At 45.2% G+C, this 19,950-nt stretch overlaps 1 protein-coding gene across 3 annotated transcripts in view; it reads left to right on the top strand.

Moving 5' to 3' along the window:
- Positions 1-19,950, top strand: part of LOC143996174 (integrin beta-1-A-like) — a 103,827-nt gene that overhangs the window by 62,287 nt on the left and 21,590 nt on the right. For all 3 annotated transcript variants that reach the window (XM_077491087.1, XM_077491086.1, XM_077491085.1), the window contains 3 exons: positions 6,034-6,123; positions 7,306-7,446; positions 13,749-13,951. In XM_077491087.1, the coding sequence (XP_077347213.1) occupies positions 6,034-6,123; positions 7,306-7,446; positions 13,749-13,951 (434 nt within the window). The remainder of the gene's footprint in view (positions 1-6,033; positions 6,124-7,305; positions 7,447-13,748; positions 13,952-19,950) is intronic.

Here is a 19,950-nt window from a genome sequence, read left to right as displayed (position 1 = left end):
TCAAAAGCCACAGCACTGATTGAACCATTGATAGCCCTCCCTATATATAGGGGCTGATCAAAATGCCTCACCCTCCTAGCAGGTGTGGGTGATGGTAATCACCCACACATGCATGTGTGCTGAAATAGCCGCCACCCCCTGCCCACATCCAAGATGTCATGCATGCATGGTCACCTAGGAGACCACGGTATGCGATGCAGGAGATGAAGAGAAGTAACATATCATCTCCAAGCCGGCAGACAGCGCCTACGCAGAGACAGGCAGCGAATCTGCCAGTCTACACAGCTGTGGAGGCTGGGACATAGATGTTAGGAAAAAAGAACATCAACGCCAAGGACAAGATTGTGAGATTCTGGACAGGGAGTGACTGTAGAGGAGTGAAGGGTTTGTCATCCTCCATCATAAGAGGGTCTTCTTCTTCTTGGTGGAGAAATGTAGGTGTGCTGTTGTCTACAGCCTTGCTCATTAACTTCTTTACGAAAGGTTGAATACAGCATACAATCGGGGGTAAAAGAACCAGGATTATTAGTACCCTTACCCCTATCTGGACAAGCGGGATTTTGTCTTCAGGGGTTGGAGCTTTCTTGCAGTGGGAAGTGTGTATTCAGGTGCTCTTCCCGGCCAATTCAACTGAGGTGGCTGTGGTCAGCAAAACTTGGAATGGACCATCATATCTGGGTTCAAGAGAATGTTTTCTCACAAATTTCTTTACCAGCCCCCAATCTCCAGGCAGTAGTTGGTGTGTTCCTGTATCTAATTCAGGATCTGGAATGGAAGAAAATACCTGGACATGCATTTGGGTTAATTCCCGTGATAATGCGGTTACATAATTAGTCAACACATCAGATTGCAACTGTAACTGTTGTGGAAAGTAACAGTCAAGTCTGGGGGCTGAACCAAACAACATTCTATAAGGGGATAGAGCATGTTTCCCCCGAGGAGTGTGTCTGACACTGAACAGGGCAATGGGCAAACTGTCTGGCCGACTCATGTTAGTCTTTTGGGTCATCATTAACATCCTGTTTTTTTAGTGTCCCTTTCATCCTTTCTACCTTCCCGCTACTTTAAGGGTGGTAAGGGGTGTGCAGAGCCAACTGAACCCCCAGTGCTGCCCAAATCTCTTTTGTAAGGGTTGCTGTGAAGGCTGGGCCTGATCGATCCATTCTCTAATCTACATACTATCTCACTCAGTAGTTCCTTAGCTGTGGTCCTGGCAGTCATGTCCACCTCCACTAGGGCGTATTCGAATCTGTCACTCCTTTGGCATTTGGGAGTGATCAATTTGTATCCTCTGGAAGGGGTATAGAGCTTTTGCCAAATGCTTCTTCTGTGCCTTTTCTTTACGTTCTGGGTTACATTTATTGCAGATAGTGCATGATCTGCAGAAGTTGTTGGTCAATGGAGTAACTCCTGGTGCTACATAGTACTTGATTAGAGAGTTCATCAGAGTCTTTGTCAAGTGGGCAGCTCCATTTGCCCATTGCACCATGGCTGGGTACATACTCCTGGGTAGACAAGGCTTCTTGTTGCACTCGAATAGTCAATCTCTGAGAGTTGCTCCTCTCCGTTTTACAGCTTTCCTTCTCATCCGAATTTGCTGCTTCCTGTAATTCTTTCAGATAAACTCTGTCCACTGGGAAAGTCTGTAGGATAAGCACATGATGGTCTTCTTCTACCACCCCGCTGTCCACTTCCCGTAGACCTCTGGCTGTCTGTTTGGCAGCTGAATCGGCTAGATTGCCTTGAGCTTCCTTCGAGTTGAGTTTGTTGTGTGCTTTACTTTTAGAATAGTCACTTGGGTTGGGAGAAGCAGGGCGTCCATCAAGTTCTTGATGGCTGAGCTGTGTTTCACAGGTGTTCCTGCAGCCGTCAGGAACCCTCTGTCCTTATAACACCAAAATCATGGGCAACGCTGAAAGCATATCTTGAGTCCGTATGAATGTTGGCTCTTTCCCTCTGCTAATTTACATGCTGTAGTAAGTGCTTTCAGCTCTGCCACCTGTGCAGACATCACCGGTGGTAAGGTTTCAGTTTGGAGAACCGAGTTTTCAGTAGTGACCTGGATCCTGCAGGGGTATTTCACTCACGGTGGGGAGATGCGTGGTTTCCAGCCGCATTAGTTCAATGCAGTCATGGGGTGACAAGTCAAGACTCGACTCCTCCTCCTTTCCCCCCTCGAGAAGTGAAAGAAGGGTGGTAGGTTTCAGTGTTTGACAACGTAATAGAATAATGCTGTCTAGAAGGTAGGAACACAGGAGTCTCAAGTGTCTAGCAGTGGACAGATGTTTCAGCTGGATCTTGGTTGAGTATGGGAGCAATGTCATGGGGAGCAAGCAGAACGAGGCAGAGTCCGAGGACCAATCCTGAAGTTTTGTCAAACAGTTTTTGCAGCAAAGACAGCTCGCAGACAGGATGGGCCTCCTCTTGCTATCGCATCCAGCCGACAGGAATAATATCCTATAGGGCGTAGGCAGATGCCGTGTGATTGGGTGAGTCCACCTGTAGCATGTCCCAGATGTTCGGATACAAAGGGCTTGAACGTTTTGTCATAGTCTGGGAGCCCTAGCGCCAGAGATGGTATGCACGAGGGCCTCAAAGTTGGATATTGCTTCAGGAGACATCTGGAAGGGGTCTGATTTCAGGGCATCATACAAAGGTTACATCAGTAGGGAGAGTTCTGGAATCCATGCTCTGCAATAGGAAATTAGTCCAAGGAAGGAATGAAGGGGCTTCTGGCCTTGTGGCAGTGGAATGTTGGAGATTGCTTTCACCCTGTCTTCAGTGAGGTGTCTTGTCCCATGGGACAAGACAGTGTCCAAGAAAAAATGACAGATGTTGAGCACCACTGCTTTGAGGCTTTGCAACCCTGTTTGGCAAGATAGCACAACTGGCTTTCTGAGGCGACTTCAACAGTGGGTAAGTCAGCTGCACAGTGGAGAAGGTCATCAACATATTGGAGGAGAATCGCTTCCAGGTGATCCTCTTGTTATGTGTCAAGGATGATAGCCATAGCTTTTGCAAACTAGCTTGGAGAGTTCTGTGCCCTTTTTGGCATAACTGTCTAGGTATGTTCCTGATTTTTTATTTTTTTGTGGGTGAATGCAAAAGGTACCAGCAGGAGGGGTGAGGATGGACACTGAAGAGAGCGTTTGCATGGTCCACCACTGTGAGGTACTTTGCAGTCAGGGACACCCCTACAAGTAGCTGGTTCTCTTTTAGGGGTTCTCTTCTTCCTAGAGAACAGAGGTGTGTTGCATGGAGATGCGCAGGGTATCAGGGCTCCATTTGACACGAGGGCCTTGACAGGCTTTAAAATAGCTGCAGATTGAGCTAACTTTAAGGGGGGTATTGTGGTTTCCGGGGCAATGATGTACCCTCTTTGAACTTGACTGAAACTGGTGGCATCTTTTAAGTGACAGTTGTCTTCCGGTCCTGTGGATCATAGGCACGCAGGGATTCTGTCAAGTACTTCCTGCGGTATTGAACACACATTTAGGACAAGACATTACACCTGCCACTCTTTGAACTGGAAAGCTCCAGCAGCTGAAATAGCCCTCAGGAGCCGCTCACCTGAGTTGCAAGACTGCCAAATTCCAGCAAGCCTTCATTCAGACTGCCAATTCCCGCAGCTGAGAAAAACCCTCAGGAAAAGCTCACCCGACAAAACCGTTTATAGACGTTTGCAAGACTGCCCAATTCCAGCAAGCCTTCATTCAGACTGCCAATTTCCGCAGCTGAGAAACCCCTCAGAGGTCCTACACAGCCAACCTCGAGTAACCCATCTATAAACACCTGCAGAATTCCACCCCACCATTAGAGGCAGAATCTAGGGGTGAGGATGGACACACACGTGCAGCTGCACTTTCAGTCTGCTGATTTGCAGTCTTTCAGAATGACAGACACTGAACAGATAATACAGTCAGCAGAAAACCATTAGCAGGTTTGTTAAAACAGCACCAGGCGAGAAATAAGTTACCTGCCTCTTTGAACAATCTAAAGGAGCCAATGAGACAAAATCAACCGACCCAATCAGAGAAGTCGTACAATATGCTTACCGTACTGTTAGGGCTGCACGCTTAACCCCCTTCTCTGATTTGGACAGCCGTTCGGTCCTGGAATGCGGTCTCCCGCAGATCAATCACATGACCCACTCTGAATCCCACTACCAAAAAGAGATCAAAAGAATAATAAAGAACAAGAATGGGGGGGAGGAGGAGAGAATTTAAATAAGACAAAAGAGCAGAAAAGCAGAATTAGAGTTGATTTTTTTCTCAAAAGCATACAAATATACACTGTGTGTACATATAGCAACAACCATATATGAACGAATACACAATCATAGGGCAAAGCATTGACATATACATCTCAATCACAATAAATATCACCATATCTAAACAGATAGAAATAAAAAGCTTTGGTTGTCCCATGGCGAGTTATACCCTAAAAAGTCAAAACACAAACAACAAAGAATGTGTGAATACAGATTGGGCTATTTTTCCATCCCTCCAGATACAAAGCCTTCACGAAAGGGCTTGTAATTGACTGCCTCATTTAGACCTGGAACGATTGTGGCTTGGAGCAGGAAAATCCATTTAAATTCTTGTAATATGATTTTATTATGCACTTGGATGTACTCTATCGAGAACCAAAAACTTGATTCTCAGAAAGGTGTCATGCAGAGATGTTACGTGTCCTCCCTGGGGGAGATCTGGATTACATCTTTTCATGCTCCAGATGTGTTTAGACATCCTGGAGCGCAGCTCAATCTTAGTTTTGCCCACATAAAATGAACCGCAGTCGCAGAGTAACAAATACACCACCCCTTTGGTCTTGCAGTTGGCAAAATGTGCTGCTTTGAAAGATTTTCCATTAGGCAGTATACATGTGGGTCCCAGCTGTATGAACTGATAAAAGGTGCAACCCCCACATGTATATGTGCCTTTGCTCTTGCAAGGGTCGCCCCAGGTTTCACCTCTAAGCTCACTTTGGACAATGCAATCCCTAATTGATGCGGCACATTTAAATGTAATAAGTGGTTTAGTTGACACAAATTTGCCCAGGTTCAGGTCCATGGACAAAAGATGCCAATACTTTTGCACCATGTTAAGGATTTTATCATGTTGATTAGAATAGGGTACTATTAATCTAGACACATTTTCATTTTGGCCATTTCTCTTTGGGTTTTGGGAATATAGAAGTTCACATCTGGTCTTTTCTAATGATTTTTTTATAGGCCTTCTTGAGGCATGTTTTAGCCCTTGTACACACGGTCGGACATTCCGACAACCAAATCCGTCGGATTTTGTAATCCGACGGATTTTGTAATCCGACGGATTTTGTCTGAAACTGTTGCATACACACGGTCGGACAAAGTTGTCAGAAAATCCGATTGTTCAGAATGTGATGACGTTATTTTGTTACGACGGGACTATGTTCAGGCTAGTAGCCAATAGCTTTGATGTAGGAATTTGAACTGAGCATGCGTGGCACTTTGTCCGATCGGAATTCTCTACACATGATCGGAGTATGTCCGATCAGAGTATTTTGTCGGAAAAATTGGAAAACTGTGTCCGTCAGTCCGATGGAGACCACACACAGTCGGAATATCCGACAAAACGGTCCGATCGGACACATTCCGTCGGAATCTCCGACCGTGTGTACAAGGGCTTAGAGTATCCTCTCTCCAATAATCGAATCTGCAATTTTTTTGCTTCGATCTGTGAAGTTTTCTCATGGGAGCAATTTCATCTAGTACGCAAGTACTGGCTAAAGGGTATAGAAGTTATGAGTGGGCGTGGGTGGAAACCAGAGGCATGGAGGCATTATCATATTTATGGTTAATGTTATATGCTGGTTGCAGTAGTTCTCCTGCTCCCAATATTAGATTATGAATTAATTTCCCAGGAAGGGAATCTTCTAGTTTTCTTATTTACCTACAGTTTAGTGCAATATTCTGTTTGGTGATGTCTATTTTCCATACTCCCCCATAAAAAGTGGCTACAATTGTAATTAAGTGTTATTTTTTATTTCTAGGAGCTGACAAACATGATCCCTAAATCAGCTGTCACAACTCTGTCTTCAAACTCTAGTGATGTAATTCAGCTGATCATTGATACCTATAATGTAAGTATGCACTTCTGACTCTGGTTGATAATCATCTCGGCTTCTGTCTGCTTCCTTCAAATCTTTGTGGTACTTCCATATCTAGCAACCATCCTGGATTCACCGGGACTGTCCCGGGATTTGATGTAAATCTGACGTCCCGGGCGAATCTAGGCTAAGTCCCGGAGTGGAGCCCTGTGTCAGATGCCAACCCTAGTGACATACGGCTGTGTGGGAGCAGCCACAAACAGGATCCAATGAGCAGCCACAGTGCTTACCACCACCATCATCCCCCAGAGGATCAACCAGGAGCTGTCCTCTCCAAGGTTCAGGTCTGCTATGGTCTCCACCATAGCTTCCATCCTGGATGGAACTGGGGACTATCATTTCAAGCTGTCTATCCCCTTGCACCATGCCAAGAGCATACTCTGTGACTCTGTGCATGAGCAGCACCTACACCACCGTAATGCCACTCCAGCCACTGCCTCCTATCTCCACCATGTCAGACAAGTTCCGCCCTACCCTCCACCACCACCGGTGGCTCTCTGACAATGTCAGTGGTAGCTTCACCCTGCTAAGGGACGACAGGGGGATCCCCTCCATATACAACCTCTACAGCCCCTACAAGTATGTAGTGCACACTTCAACCCTCCATTCTGTACACAGTGTACACAGTGTGCTCCTCAACCCTGCACTCTTTATGTAGCGTGCTCCTCAAACCTGTACTCTGTATCTAGTGTGCTCCTCTAACCCTGCACTTTGTATGTAGCGCACTCCTTAACCTTGCACTCTGTACACAGCGCACTTCTCATCTCTACACTCTGTACTTAGCTTTCTCTTCAATCCTGCACTCTGTATGTAGTGCACTATTGAACTCTACACTCTATATGTAGCTCACTCCTTAACCCTGCACTCTGTATGTAGCACACTCTTCAACCATGCACTCTGTATGTAGTGTACCCCTTGGCTTTGCACTCTGTACATAGTGTACCCTTGAACCCTACCCCCTGCATTTTTTAAAGGGAAAAGGAAACTTTGTTTTGTTTAACCTCTTAAGCCCCTCCGATTGGTAAGACTTTGGTCACACTCACATTTTGCATGATGCGATATCCCCCCACCTTAAGTGTCCCTCATTCTGAAGTTCAAAGATTGGGATGTATGCACTTCTTATGTTAAAATTATTTTTTTATATTTTAAATCCAGTCACTGTCTTCAGAGCTTGTTCTAGAAAACACCAAATTGCCAAAAGGTGTAACAATCAATTATAAGTCATTCTGTAAGAACGGAGAGATTGGAACAGGAGAGAATGGAAGGAAATGCTCCAATATCTCTATTGGAGATCAGGTAAGAATTTGCAGGTTAATAACTTATGTTGCATGTACTTAATTTTCCTAAAGTGGATCTAAAGTTCTGCTGTAACTGTAGCACCCTCTAGTTGGGTAGGTGCTAGAGTGAGGATTTTTCTGTAGAGTAGGAAAATTTAGGTAGGTCTAGCTGGTGGCTAGGCCTGTTTGTTTTCATTCTGGGCTAGGAGTGGCTCAGGGTAGCAGCTGTTGACTCACAGGTAGCATCACTGTCAACTCCCTCTCCCTTGTAGAAAGTGCTGGAAGGAGAGGTGGAGCTACCTGAGGTTTCTTAAGGAGCCTTGACTTGATTGACAGTCGGCAGGCTTCCTTAAATACCTGAGGTCAGCCCAGCTGGGGAGGAGTTGTTGGGTGGAAGAGCTGGAGTGAGAAAGTCTGGAGGCTTTTGGGGCCCATGGGGAGCTCCCCAGTCTGGGGGGAGGGGAGGTAACCCTTGGTCGGAGACCACGTGTATCCAGGAGGAAGTGAAGAGATTCTGGAAATAGAGGCACATGAGAGAGCAAGGAGAGGATAGTGGGACAGAACGCTTCTAAGAGCCTCCAGGGAGGACAACTGGTCACGGCCAGGAGGGCTGGTGAGTGAGCGCAGTTGGGAGGACTGAGGAGGCACATCTGAGAGAACTGGGAGAATGCAGTTTGAGATGGGTGCAGAAGAGAGGACTGTGGGAAGGTCAGTGGAAAGAGGTCTTTCTTGTTTCTTGTCATTCTTGTCCATCATCAGTGCCTGACTCACAAATGCTCTTCTGGAAGAATGGTCAAACATTCCCATAGACACACTCCTAAACCAGGGACGTGCGGTAAGGTCAGTGGCTGGTGAGACACTGGCTAGTATCAGAGCCAGATACACACAGGTTACATATGCCACGATCGTTAGCCCTTGTACACTCGGACATTCCGACAACATAATCCGTCAGATTTTTTCTGAAACTGGTGTTGCATACACACGGTCGGACAAAGTTGTCTGAAAATCTGATCGTTCGGAACGTGATGACATTCTATCGTTGCGACGGGACTACGTTGCAGCTAGTAGCCAATAGTTTTGGCCTTGTAATTTGATCTGAGCATGCGTGGCACTTTGTCCGATCGGAATTCTCTACAAACAATCGGACAAAGTTTGATCGGATCATGTTGTCGGAAAATTTTATATCCAGCTCTCAAACTTTGATTCATGAGAAAAACATTGTATCAAATATATAGGTAGTCACATGACTTACACTAAAACATGCTGCTCATAGCATGCAATACAATTGATGAATAGATAAGAAAAATATACATGAAAAGATAAAAATACATAATGAAACCAGGTATCTTTGGACATCTAGTGGCACTCAACGCATTTCTTGCCATTTCAGCCATTCATCAGGAGTGTAAATTATGTAATATACTAGAAAGAGAAACGGGATATTGGTTGTTAAAGATACCCTCTATTGAAGTGGGAGTAGAGAGATATATATATTCCAACAAAATAGGAACAAAAAATGGAGAACTTACTGCATGGCCTTAAAGCTGGACCCGGTGTCTGCACAGGAGAGTGGGGATACCGGGCATAACATCTTCCCCGGGGTTGAGACAGGGAAGCCCCCCGAGGGGCAAGGAGAGCACCCAAGGAACGCAAGGTGGTCACCGCATGATCCAAGGTGATGTGTGTACAAGTAGCCTGGATAATATCCTGTGGGGAATATGTGATGAATAATGGATTGGTTAGTGAAGATGGGAAAATGTGAAGGTGTCTCTTATGCTGCGTACACATGATCGGACTATCCGGCGGACTTAGTCCGGCGGACAAACCGCTGTACTTTGCAGCGGAGGTCCGCCTGACTTTCCGAACCTGCCCACACACAACTGGACTTTTCCGGAGGACTTTTAAATGAACGGACTTGCCCACACATGGAGAAAAGTCCATTCATTTTGAACATGGCTTCAGGTAGATGGGACTAGCACAGGAAGTCAATGTTGCTGCCTCCATCGGCGAGATTGACACCTCGCTAGCCCCGTCACCTGGTATGGACTTATAGGGGAAGCCCTATGCCGAAAAAACAGCGTGGGGGTCCCCCTCAAAGTCCATATCAGACCCTTATCTGAGCACGTAGCCTGGCCGGTCAGGAAAGGGGGTGGGGACGAGAGAGCACCCCCCCTCCTGAGCTGTACCAGGCCTCATGCCCTCAACAGGACCTTGTCCCCATGTTGATGAGGATAAGGGCCTCTTCCCGACAACCCTGGCTGTTGATTGTCTGGGTCTGCGGGCGGGGGGCTTATCGGAATCCAGGAGCCCCCTTATCGGAATCCGGGAATCCGGGAGCCCCCTTTAATAAGGTGGCCCCCAGATACCGGCCCCCCACCCTATGTGAATGAGTATGGGGTACGATGTACCCCTACCCATTCACCTGGTGAAAAATGTGTAAATAAAAAACACAACACAAGTTTTTAAAATAATTTATTGGACAGCCCTGGTGGTCTTCTCTTCTTCCATCTTGGGGGTCTTCTCGCCGGACCCCTCTGCTATCTTCTGCTCTTTTACTAGCTCTTTTACTAGCGGAGGAGCCCAGCTTTCTTCTTCATCATCTCCTCTGTCCGGGGGTCGTCTTCCGACTTTGGGGTCTTGTCCCGCTCTTCTAGGGTCTTGTCCCCCTCTTTGGTTCTTCTGCCGGGCCTCCAATTTCTTCTTCCAGCTCTTTTACTAGCGTTGGCCTGGTCTTCTGTGGCCGCCGCTGCCTTCTCGCCTTCTCTTCTTCTTCCTTGAGATGTTGACTCCACGCTTTCTCTGGCCGCAATGACAGGGATGCGTTGTGTGGCGACTTATCTAGGGACAAGGGGCGGGGTCACCGGGTGATGTCACATGGTGACCCCGCCCCTTATGAGGTCACAGTCCCGGAGGATGCTAGTAAAAGAGCAGAAGATAGCAGAGGAGTCCGGCGAGAAGACCCCCCAAGATGGAAAAAGAGAAGACCACCGGAGCTGTCCAATAAATTATTTTAAAAACTTGTGTTGTGTTTTTTTATTTACACTTTTTTCACCAGGTGAATGGGTAGGGGTACATCGTACCCCATACTCATTCACATAGGGTGGGGGGCCGGTATCTGGAGGCCCCCTTATTAAAGGGGGCTCCCGGATTCCGATAAGCCCCCACCCGCAGACCCCGACACCCAACGGCCAGGGTTGTCGGGAAGAGACCCTTATCCTCATCAACATGGTGCTTTGGGTAGGGGGGCCGCAGGTCCGCCTTTCCCCAAAGCACCACCCAATGTTGAGGGCACGCAGCCTGGTACGGCTCAGGAGGGGGGTGCTCACTCGTCCCCATCTCCTTTCCCGACTGGCCAGGCTATGTGCTCGGATAAGGGTCTGATATGGACTTTGGGGGGGACCCCCACACCGTTTTTTTGGCGTAGGGCTTCCCCTGTAAGTCCATCCCAGGTGACGGGGCTTGCGAGGTGTCAATCGCCTACTAGCTCATTATGAAATACTTATCTTAGAACGAGGCCCTGACATCTGGCCCAATCCACGCTGAGGGAGCTGACATGTTCCCTCGGAATGTCTTCCGGGTATCGGGCGCTGTGAGTGGCCTGAGCCGCGGCATCGTCACTCCCGCGCGCGTGGGAGATTTCTTTCCGGCTGGGTCCGGGGTCTGCCGGACTTTCAGCCGAGAATCCCCTGTGAGCATGCGCCACTGCAGTCAGCAGCACATTGCGAGGAGAATATCTCCTAAACTGTACAGGTTTAGGAGATATTTTTTATACCTACAGGTAAGCCTTATTATAAGTTGTAAAAAAAGACTATACAACCATTTTAACTGTGTGAGAAAAAAATGGGATTATGGGTAAATCTTACACACATAAACCTATGTTATTTCCTTCTAGTTAAGAGGGCTGGGCTGGAAGGGGGCATTTGTCTTTTACACATTCCCCCTTCTATGACACTGCAGTGAGAGGCATGCCTCCACTGTAGCATTTTTATTGGACAGCTGGGACCAATGGTACTTTACCTTTGGACCAAGACTCCAAGCTGTTTATTGAGCTCAGTGCCTCTGACAAGAAGTGAGGAGAGGCACTGTGAGCTCAACCTCTCAGTCTGAGAAACAGAGAAACAGCTTGTACTTAAAGTGGCCGCTCTGTGTTTAGTTTCTGACAGGCTGTGCAAGGAGCCCCGTATCTCTGGAACCATAAACCATAGGTCGTAGGAGCCCCAAGTGGTGGGGTAGCACTTAGGTTACATACCCCTCAAATTTGGGGTCTCTATGACCTCAGGTTGCCAAGCTACAAAACAAACCCTCGAAGATCGATTTTCTTTTTTTTTTTTTTTTTTTTTTTATATTCATGCCTCCCCTGACTGCATGTCCCTGCCCTAAACCTTGTGGATGGACTTCCCAGAAGAGTTGAAGCTGCAAAGGGTGGGCCAACTGAATATTGAACCCTCCAAACCAAGGCCAGAGTGCCATTAAATTTCATGCGCGTTTAAAGGCGGGTGTCCCAATACTTTTGGTAATATAGTGTATGTATTTCATCTGTTTGATGTATTTAACTATTTGACTGGAGTTAGGCCAGGTTCACACTGGTATGCTGCGGTTTGGCTGCAGCACTGGTGTATCCACCATTTTCATGCATTTTATCCGTGGTTCCATAGACCTCTATTAAGTTGCAGGTTTTTGCCATATTTTCTTTAGTGGGCTTTCAGAAAATGTGCCAAAAATGCACAAATTCTATGGGACCTGCGCTGTAGCCAAACCACAAAGCACCAGGGTGAACCCAGCCTTAAGCATTATTATTTTTCCTGCATGTCCCTGGGCATTCGGCTAATCACTATTCTCTGTTCATTTTGATAGAAACAGATACCAACAACACATCACTGATCATAATGTCATCTCACACACAACAATCAATCAATGTGGTGGACAGTGACTTAAAACATTATTAAACCCAAAACCAAAAATGTATTATATTGCAGCTTATCAATCATTAGATGTGAATAATATCACTACTAAACCATAAACATAGACATAATGTACCGTCATCCTATTAATTTGAGGCAAAAGATTTGAGGCAACTATGGACTCTTCATGGTACAAGGACTCATATACGTATTTGTAAAAAAATATAAATTTATTTAGGACAATCATCATTAAAAAAGGTCTATACAGGAGGTCCCCAAGTTATGAACCTCCGACTTGCGAACAACTCCTACTTCCGAACGGCAGGCGGCGCCGGCGGGCACATTGGAAAACAGCAGAAAACATCGGAAAACACCGTTCTGCGCATGCGCGTCCGAATTACGAACAAATCTGATTTAAGAACAAACAGGCAGTCCCTAACCTGTTCGTAACTCTGGGGACTGCCTGTAGAGGGAAATATATAATACACAGTATAAAATCTCTGAAGGAGAACCCGACACTTGGACACATGTCCACCCAGACAAGGGGACCATGGATTTTAACCTGTGTCAGTTCAACCTCGACATGTTTCGTGGTATACCTATCTGCTTCTTCAGGAGTATACTTCAGAGGAAAATGTGTGTAGATATCTCTACAAGGAACAGATAATAGATAATCAGTTTACAAAACAAAAAACATGTAAATATTAGAGATAGCATGGATTAGAACATATGTAAACCCAGATCAATTCTGCCATAGAAATGGGCCAGTTCAATATCCAGCGATCAAATCAACCATATAAAATAGGTAATCCCTGAAAACATGGGCACTGCCATATAAGATGGATATTTGGGAGCTTACCGAGACTGGACCAGACCAAACCAGCAGGGCATCTACAGGCCCCCAAGGAGGCAATATCCCGGATGAGTGTGGGAGCCAGGTCACAGTAGAACGATTGGACAAAAACTGCCAAAGAAATAATAAAATAAATAGATAAAGGGACAAATAAATTAGCTGGTATGGTATACCCGCAGTCCCAATACTGAGTGTACTAGGGTGAGTAACACTCAGATATAATATGTATTTTTTGTAGTTTTTTTGAAAATCAACAGGCTTACTGGCTGGATTACCAGATGAAGATATACAAATAACAGCCTAAAAAAGAAAACAAATGCAACCACTAGAACTAAGAATTGGTAAGCGCAATATAATAAAAGTTTGTTTTTGGGTTCAATATCGCTTTAAAACTTTTGTTCTTGCAGGATAGAGGAAGCTGGGTACAAAGTGGCAGATAACATGACATATAAATGATATCCTATGCATTCAATTTACACTAAAAGATCTGCATCACATTGTAGTATTTGGACAGATCTGTATTGTATGGCAACATGGCATCAGCTGGACTATGTTTTTTTCTTTAAGGTTGAATTTGAGATAAGTGTAACTGCTCACAAGTGCCCCAAAAAGGACCAAAGACATTCCATTAAAATTAAGCCATTGGGATTTACTGAGGAAGTTGAGATTTTTCTGAAATTTATCTGTGAATGTGATTGTGAAAAGTCAGGAACACGTGATAGCCCAGAATATCATTTTTGGCATGGTGTATTTGAATGTGGAATATACAGGTAATTGTTTTTGGCTGTTTTTTCTTTATCTACATGCTGAAACTATATTGATTTGTACACAATAATTTATGTTTACTCTTATGTGTCACATGTACTGTGGGGGAGGCAGCATTATACTCTGTGGGGGGGGGGGGGGGGGTATTTTGCCTTCATATTTACTTGGCTGAGGACAATAAATGCAGTACATCCCTGCAACACATGCCTGGAAATAAAATCCAGTGTGCTTCTAATTTCCTCGAGTGCAGTGGTTGTCAACTCTCTTGATATAGAAGGCTTTTGCTTTACTAAAGGGCCACATATAAAATTCAGTGCATATTCAGTGTCAGAAACAGCAGATGCAAAACATGAAATGGTCAAAGGCTATGGGCATGACCCAAGAATTTGTGAAAAACTGCAGACGTGGTCAGAGACTACAGGCATGCTACAGGGGATGGTCAGAGACTGCTGAAATGCCACAGGACATAGTCAGACTACAGCATGGCAAAAGCTGTGGTCAAGACTGCAAACAAGCTACAATATCAGGGGCAATTGCCCCCCCCCAGAAAATATTATCGACTCCGAGACACAGCCACCCTTCTAAACTAGATTGCCGGTGCTGGTTGCTAGGCCCCAGCATCTATCAACCAGTGACTTTACAGTCACACTTAGATTGAGGTTGAGTGAAGAGAGGCCTGTGTCCAGTGCTGCACTGCACAGCTGTCTCCACCCACCTCCTCCTTCTCCGATGCACAGCAGCATGAGAGGGAGTGACTTGGCAGTAGGGAGGGACTGGTCAGTGTGTGTGTGTGTGTGTGTGTGTGATCTTCTTCATGCCAGTGTCTCCACCTCACCGCTTCATCTCCCCGTGGCCCACCACCATACCATTGAATGAAATAGTAGTATACAGTAATGAAGTGAGGGAGGGGGACAGTAATGAAGGAAAAGGTGACACAAGTGGAGGATAGCAATGAAGGAGAAGGTGCAACAAGTGGGGGGCAGTAATGAAGAAGGTGACACAAGTGGGGGAGGAGGACAGCAATGAAGAAGAAGGTGACACAAGTAGGGGACGGTAATGAAGGAGAAGGTGACACAAGTGGGGGACAGTAAAGAAGGAAAAGGTGACACAAATGGGGGACAGTAATAAAGAAGAAGGTGACACAAGTGGGGGACTGTAATGAAGAAGGTGACACAAGTGGGGGACAGTAATGAAGGAGAAGGTGACACAAGCGGGGGACAGTAATGAAAAAGGTGACACAATTGGGGGACAGTAATGAAGTAGAAGGTGACACAAGCGGGGGACAGTAATGAAAAAGAAGGTGACTTTGTACCGGGCAGAGAGGCAAGAGACAATACGCTCAAAGCTATCAACATTCACCACTGGTTATCGTCCTCCCGTCAACGAGGTTTCTTCCTTTCCCTTGACGCGGAGAAGTTGTTTGACAGGGTGGCCTGGGACTATATGTCAGCAGTTCTCAAGCGGATAGGACTATGGGATCACATGCTTCATTTTATCTTAGCTTTGTACTCGTCCCCAACAGCTAGAGTCCGAGTTAATGGCCGCCTGTCGGACGCCTTCTCCGTGTCTAATGGAACTCGCCAGGGGTGCCCCCTCTCCCCCTTGATTTTTGTGTTAACCCTGGAACCATTGCTTAATCGACTACGGGCTAACCCTGACATCAAGGGAGTTACAATATCTGATTCTATTTACAAGTTAGCCGCTTTTGCGGATGACATTCTCCTATTTTTGACGGATCCTCATATATCCCTACCTAATGTACTTGCGGACTTCGCTACTTTTAACACCCTATCTAATCTTCAAATTAATTTATCCAAATCAGAAGCCCTAAATGTATCTTTAGATCCTGAGACGCTCACATTATGCAAAGCCAATTCCCCCTTTAGATGGGTTAAAGACGCCATCACTTATTTAGGAATCAAGCTCCCTACTCACCTATCTAACCTATATGCGCTTAATTATATCCCTCTCATTCGAAACATTCAAAAAGATCTTAATGACTGGTCGTCCGGTATGTTTTCGTGGTTTGGAAGGGCTGCTGTCCTTAAAATGAATATCCTCCCGCGCTTGCTATATATTTTTCAAACTATTCCCATCAATGTACCCCAGACTTTTTTTACCTCATATAGAATGGCCATACGTCGATTCATATGGGGCTCTCAACGTCCCAGACTTAGTCTTGATAGACTGGCCCTACCCAAAATAGCAGGAGGTATAGGCTTACCAGACGTGACTAAGTACCACTGGGCATGCCAGTTGACTCGTATTATTGACTGGAATGTCCATATTCACTCGAAAGCTTGGGTTAATATAGAACAAAAATTTACTGGACTGCCGATAAGTTCATTGCCATGGTTGGCCTCAGAACACATACCTAGTTCGTGTACACATCATCCACTAATCGGTTGCACCCTTCAAATGTTTCCGGAAGGCCTGTAAGGGGCACCGTATTTCCTCATTAAATGGTCCCCTAACCCCAATTAGACAGAATCCGGCATTCCCTGCGGGCATGTCAACCTCTTTTTTGTCGGAATTTTGGCCCCATGATGAGATGCAGGCAAGACACTTCTTTTCTGCGGGGTCGTTTTTAGACCGGGCTGATATCCCCTCACGGAATGTTGATCGCGCTTGCCCTATGTGGACTTATTTCCAATTGCGACACTTCTTAAATGATCCCCATAAGCGCAGTGACTTCTCTAGACAACCCACCTTGTTTGAAAATTTGTGCTTGCAAACAGAACAGCAAAGACACTTAATTTCTAATATCTACCCAATGTTGTTTTTGACCCATGATCCTAAATCTAATGTGGCCGTTCGAAGCTGGGAAAGAGATCTCGCCCTTAATCTTTCCCCAGACGAATGGGAAAATATCTACACGCTGATTCATAAAGGTTCTATTAATGTGTCAACCCAAGAGAATGGCTTTAAGATCTTCTCAAAATGGTATAAAACTCCGACCAAATTGAACAAGATCTCCCCGAATATCTCTTCCAAATGCTGGCGTTGCTCGCAGGATACAGGCTCCATGCTACACATATGGTGGTCCTGCCCCAAACTCCAACCCTTCTGGCAAACTGTACACCGACTGACTTCCAAGATCACGACTTACCAGTTAGATTACACTCCTGGGCAAATGTTATTACATCACTCTTCGATCCCCTTTAATCATTATCATCGTTCATTAGCTCTCCACCTAATCAATGCGGCCAAGATGTGTATTCCCACATTTTGGAACTCCACGAAAGTACCAACAATTGCGGATTGGTTCAACCGCATTTCTAGAATTGCGGAAATGGAAGATCTCATACACCAAGCTAAAGACACAGCGTCTAAATTCACGAAGATATGGTCCTGCTGGAACCACTTTAAGTTATCTGATGAATATAAACTTCTACTTTCACAATGAGAGAATGCATCCCCAGCTTTCGATAGCTTAGGGTAATTGCGGTATAGCCCCCCCTACCACCCTCAGGCTGGCTCTGAGGGCAGCTGTCATCCCTTAGCAGTGATACCACATCTGACGTGTACGTGTGTAAGCAGGGCATTTACTTCCTAGTCTGGGTACCCCCTTTGTTTGTATGCATCACTCTTGGATCTCTCCATGTCCCTTCTCTTCCCGCTCCCCTCCATCTCCCCTGTTTTGTTGTTGGTTGTTTTTTCTTTTTTTTTTCTCTTTCGTCTTTGTTTTAGTTTTTCTGCTGTGTAGCTATATGTGTATTCTCGGGTAGCAATCACAGGGGGGTCGCTAGGGGTCCGTGACCGCACCCCCACACCTCTCCCGGCATAGTAATACGGCATAATTGCTACCAATTAAATCCCCAAGCTCCTGGGTATTAAAGTTTCCAGTCACCTTTATGCTTGACTCATGATGACCCATTGTTAAGTTTGTTACGCATGCCTTAGCACGTACTTTTCCTGTTTTGTTTTATCAACACGTATTGTTCAAATTTTCTTTGTGTCGGTTCTTGATCTAGAGGAGATTTTAGGTACACGGGGCAGTTTGTTCATGACCCCTGTCTCCTCTAAAGGTATTTGCCTTAACTTGTAGACATGTGTTTTGTTTCCTTCAATGTTCCTTGATTATTAATCGACTGTGACATCACTGTGATATACTGCTCTGATGTGCTGAACTGTAAGTTTTATGCAACTTTTACAATAAAACTTTTCTTGGAAAAAAAAAGAAAAAGAAGGTGACACAAATGGGGGACAGTAATGAAGTAGAAGGTGACACAAGTGGGGGACAGTAATGAAGGAGAAGAAGGTGACACAAGTGGGGGACAGCAATGAAGAACACTTAAAGCGTAATTCCACTTTGGTTGAGAAAACAAAATTCCCCTCTGGATGATCTATGTACATTACAAGGATTTTAACAAACTTTGTTGCAGATTCCTACCCTTTTTTATTCTGAAGAAATCCCTGTGTGTTTGTCTGTGTCCATTATCAACCACCTGTTCACCTGCAGGGCTCTAATGAGGAAAGCTCCTGGGCCTGCATCCCTTTCAACGTGATTTCCTATTGGAAGTATCTCTCCAAAAATGAAATTTTTACTGCAGGGGATGCTTGAAATCAGACTTCTGGGAAAATTGCTGAGCCAATCACACGAGCAGGAAATGTTTCGGGGGGGTTCTATACACATTCTGTGTACAGAACACCTCCGGGGTACCCATATTGCATTGCATTCTCAGAAAATTACAGAGCTACAGATTGAAAAGAAAAGGTAATTTTTGAATAACATTCAATTACAGTATGACTTGTGTCACAATTGTATACGCTGTATTATTTTTTTCTTTGTTATTTTTTTTCCCACTAAAGTGGAGTTACCCTCTAAATTTCAAGAGACCAAAAGTAATTAGACAATTGAATCAAAATCTGTTTCATGGCCAGATTTTGGCTGCTCCTTTGTTATTTCTTCATCAGTTAAGCAGGTAAAAGGTCTGAAGTTTATTCTAAGTGTGGTATTTGCATTTGAAATCTATTGCTGTGAACCTACGTCGTGCGTTCAAAGGAGCTGTCCATGCACGTGAAACAAGTCATTGTAAGACTTCAAGAACAAAACAAATCCATCAGAGAGATAGCGGCAAAATCAACAGCTTAATACATTCTGAAGAAAGAAGAATGCACTGGTGAGCTCAGCAACATTAAAAGGCCTGGACGCCCACAGAAGACAACAGTGGTGGATGATCGCAGGATCCTCTCTATGGTAAAGAAAAACCCATTCACAACATCCAGACAAGTGAAGGACATTCTCCAGGAGGGTGTATCATTGTCAAAGTCTATAATCAAGAGAAGACTTCAAGAGAGCAAATACAGAGGGTTCCCCACAAGGTGCAAACCATTCATAAGCCTGAAGAATAGAAAAGCCAGATTAGATTTTGCCAAAAAACATCTACAAAAGCCAGACCAGACCAGTTCTGGAAAAGCATTCTTTGGATAGATGAAACTAAGATTAATCTGTACCAGAATGATGGGAAGAAAAAAGTGTGGAGAATTCTTGGAACAACTCATGACTCAAAGCACACAACGTCATCTGTAAAACATGGTGGAGGCAGTGTGATGGCATGGGCATGCATGGCTTCCAGTGGCACTGGAAAATTGGTGTTTATTGATGATGTAACAGAAGACAGAAGCAGCCGGATGGATTCTGCAGTGTTTAGAGATTTACTGTCAGCCCAGATACAGCCAAATGCAGCAAAGTTGATTGGACGGCGCTTCACTGTACAGATAGACAATAATCCAAAACACACTGCAAAAGCAACCCAGGAGCTTTTGAAGGAAAAGACGTGGAATATTCTGAAATGGCCAATTCAATCACCTGATCTCAACCCAATTGAGCATGCATTTCACTTGGTGAAGGCAAAACTAAAGGCAGAAAGACCCACAAACAAAGAACAACTGAAGACAGCTGCAGTTAGAGCCTGGCAAACCATCAGAAAGGAGGAAACCCAGTCTTTGGTAATGTCCATGGGTTCCAGACTCCTGGCAGTCATTGTCAGTAAAGGATTCT

Source organism: Lithobates pipiens, unplaced genomic scaffold (genome assembly GCF_037356315.1).
Source record: "Lithobates pipiens isolate NorthernLeopardFrog02 unplaced genomic scaffold, aLitPip1_a1.2 Scaffold_19, whole genome shotgun sequence".
Taxonomy (NCBI): Eukaryota; Metazoa; Chordata; class Amphibia; order Anura; family Ranidae; genus Lithobates; species Lithobates pipiens.
This window is presented reverse-complemented; position numbering and strand designations above follow the sequence as displayed.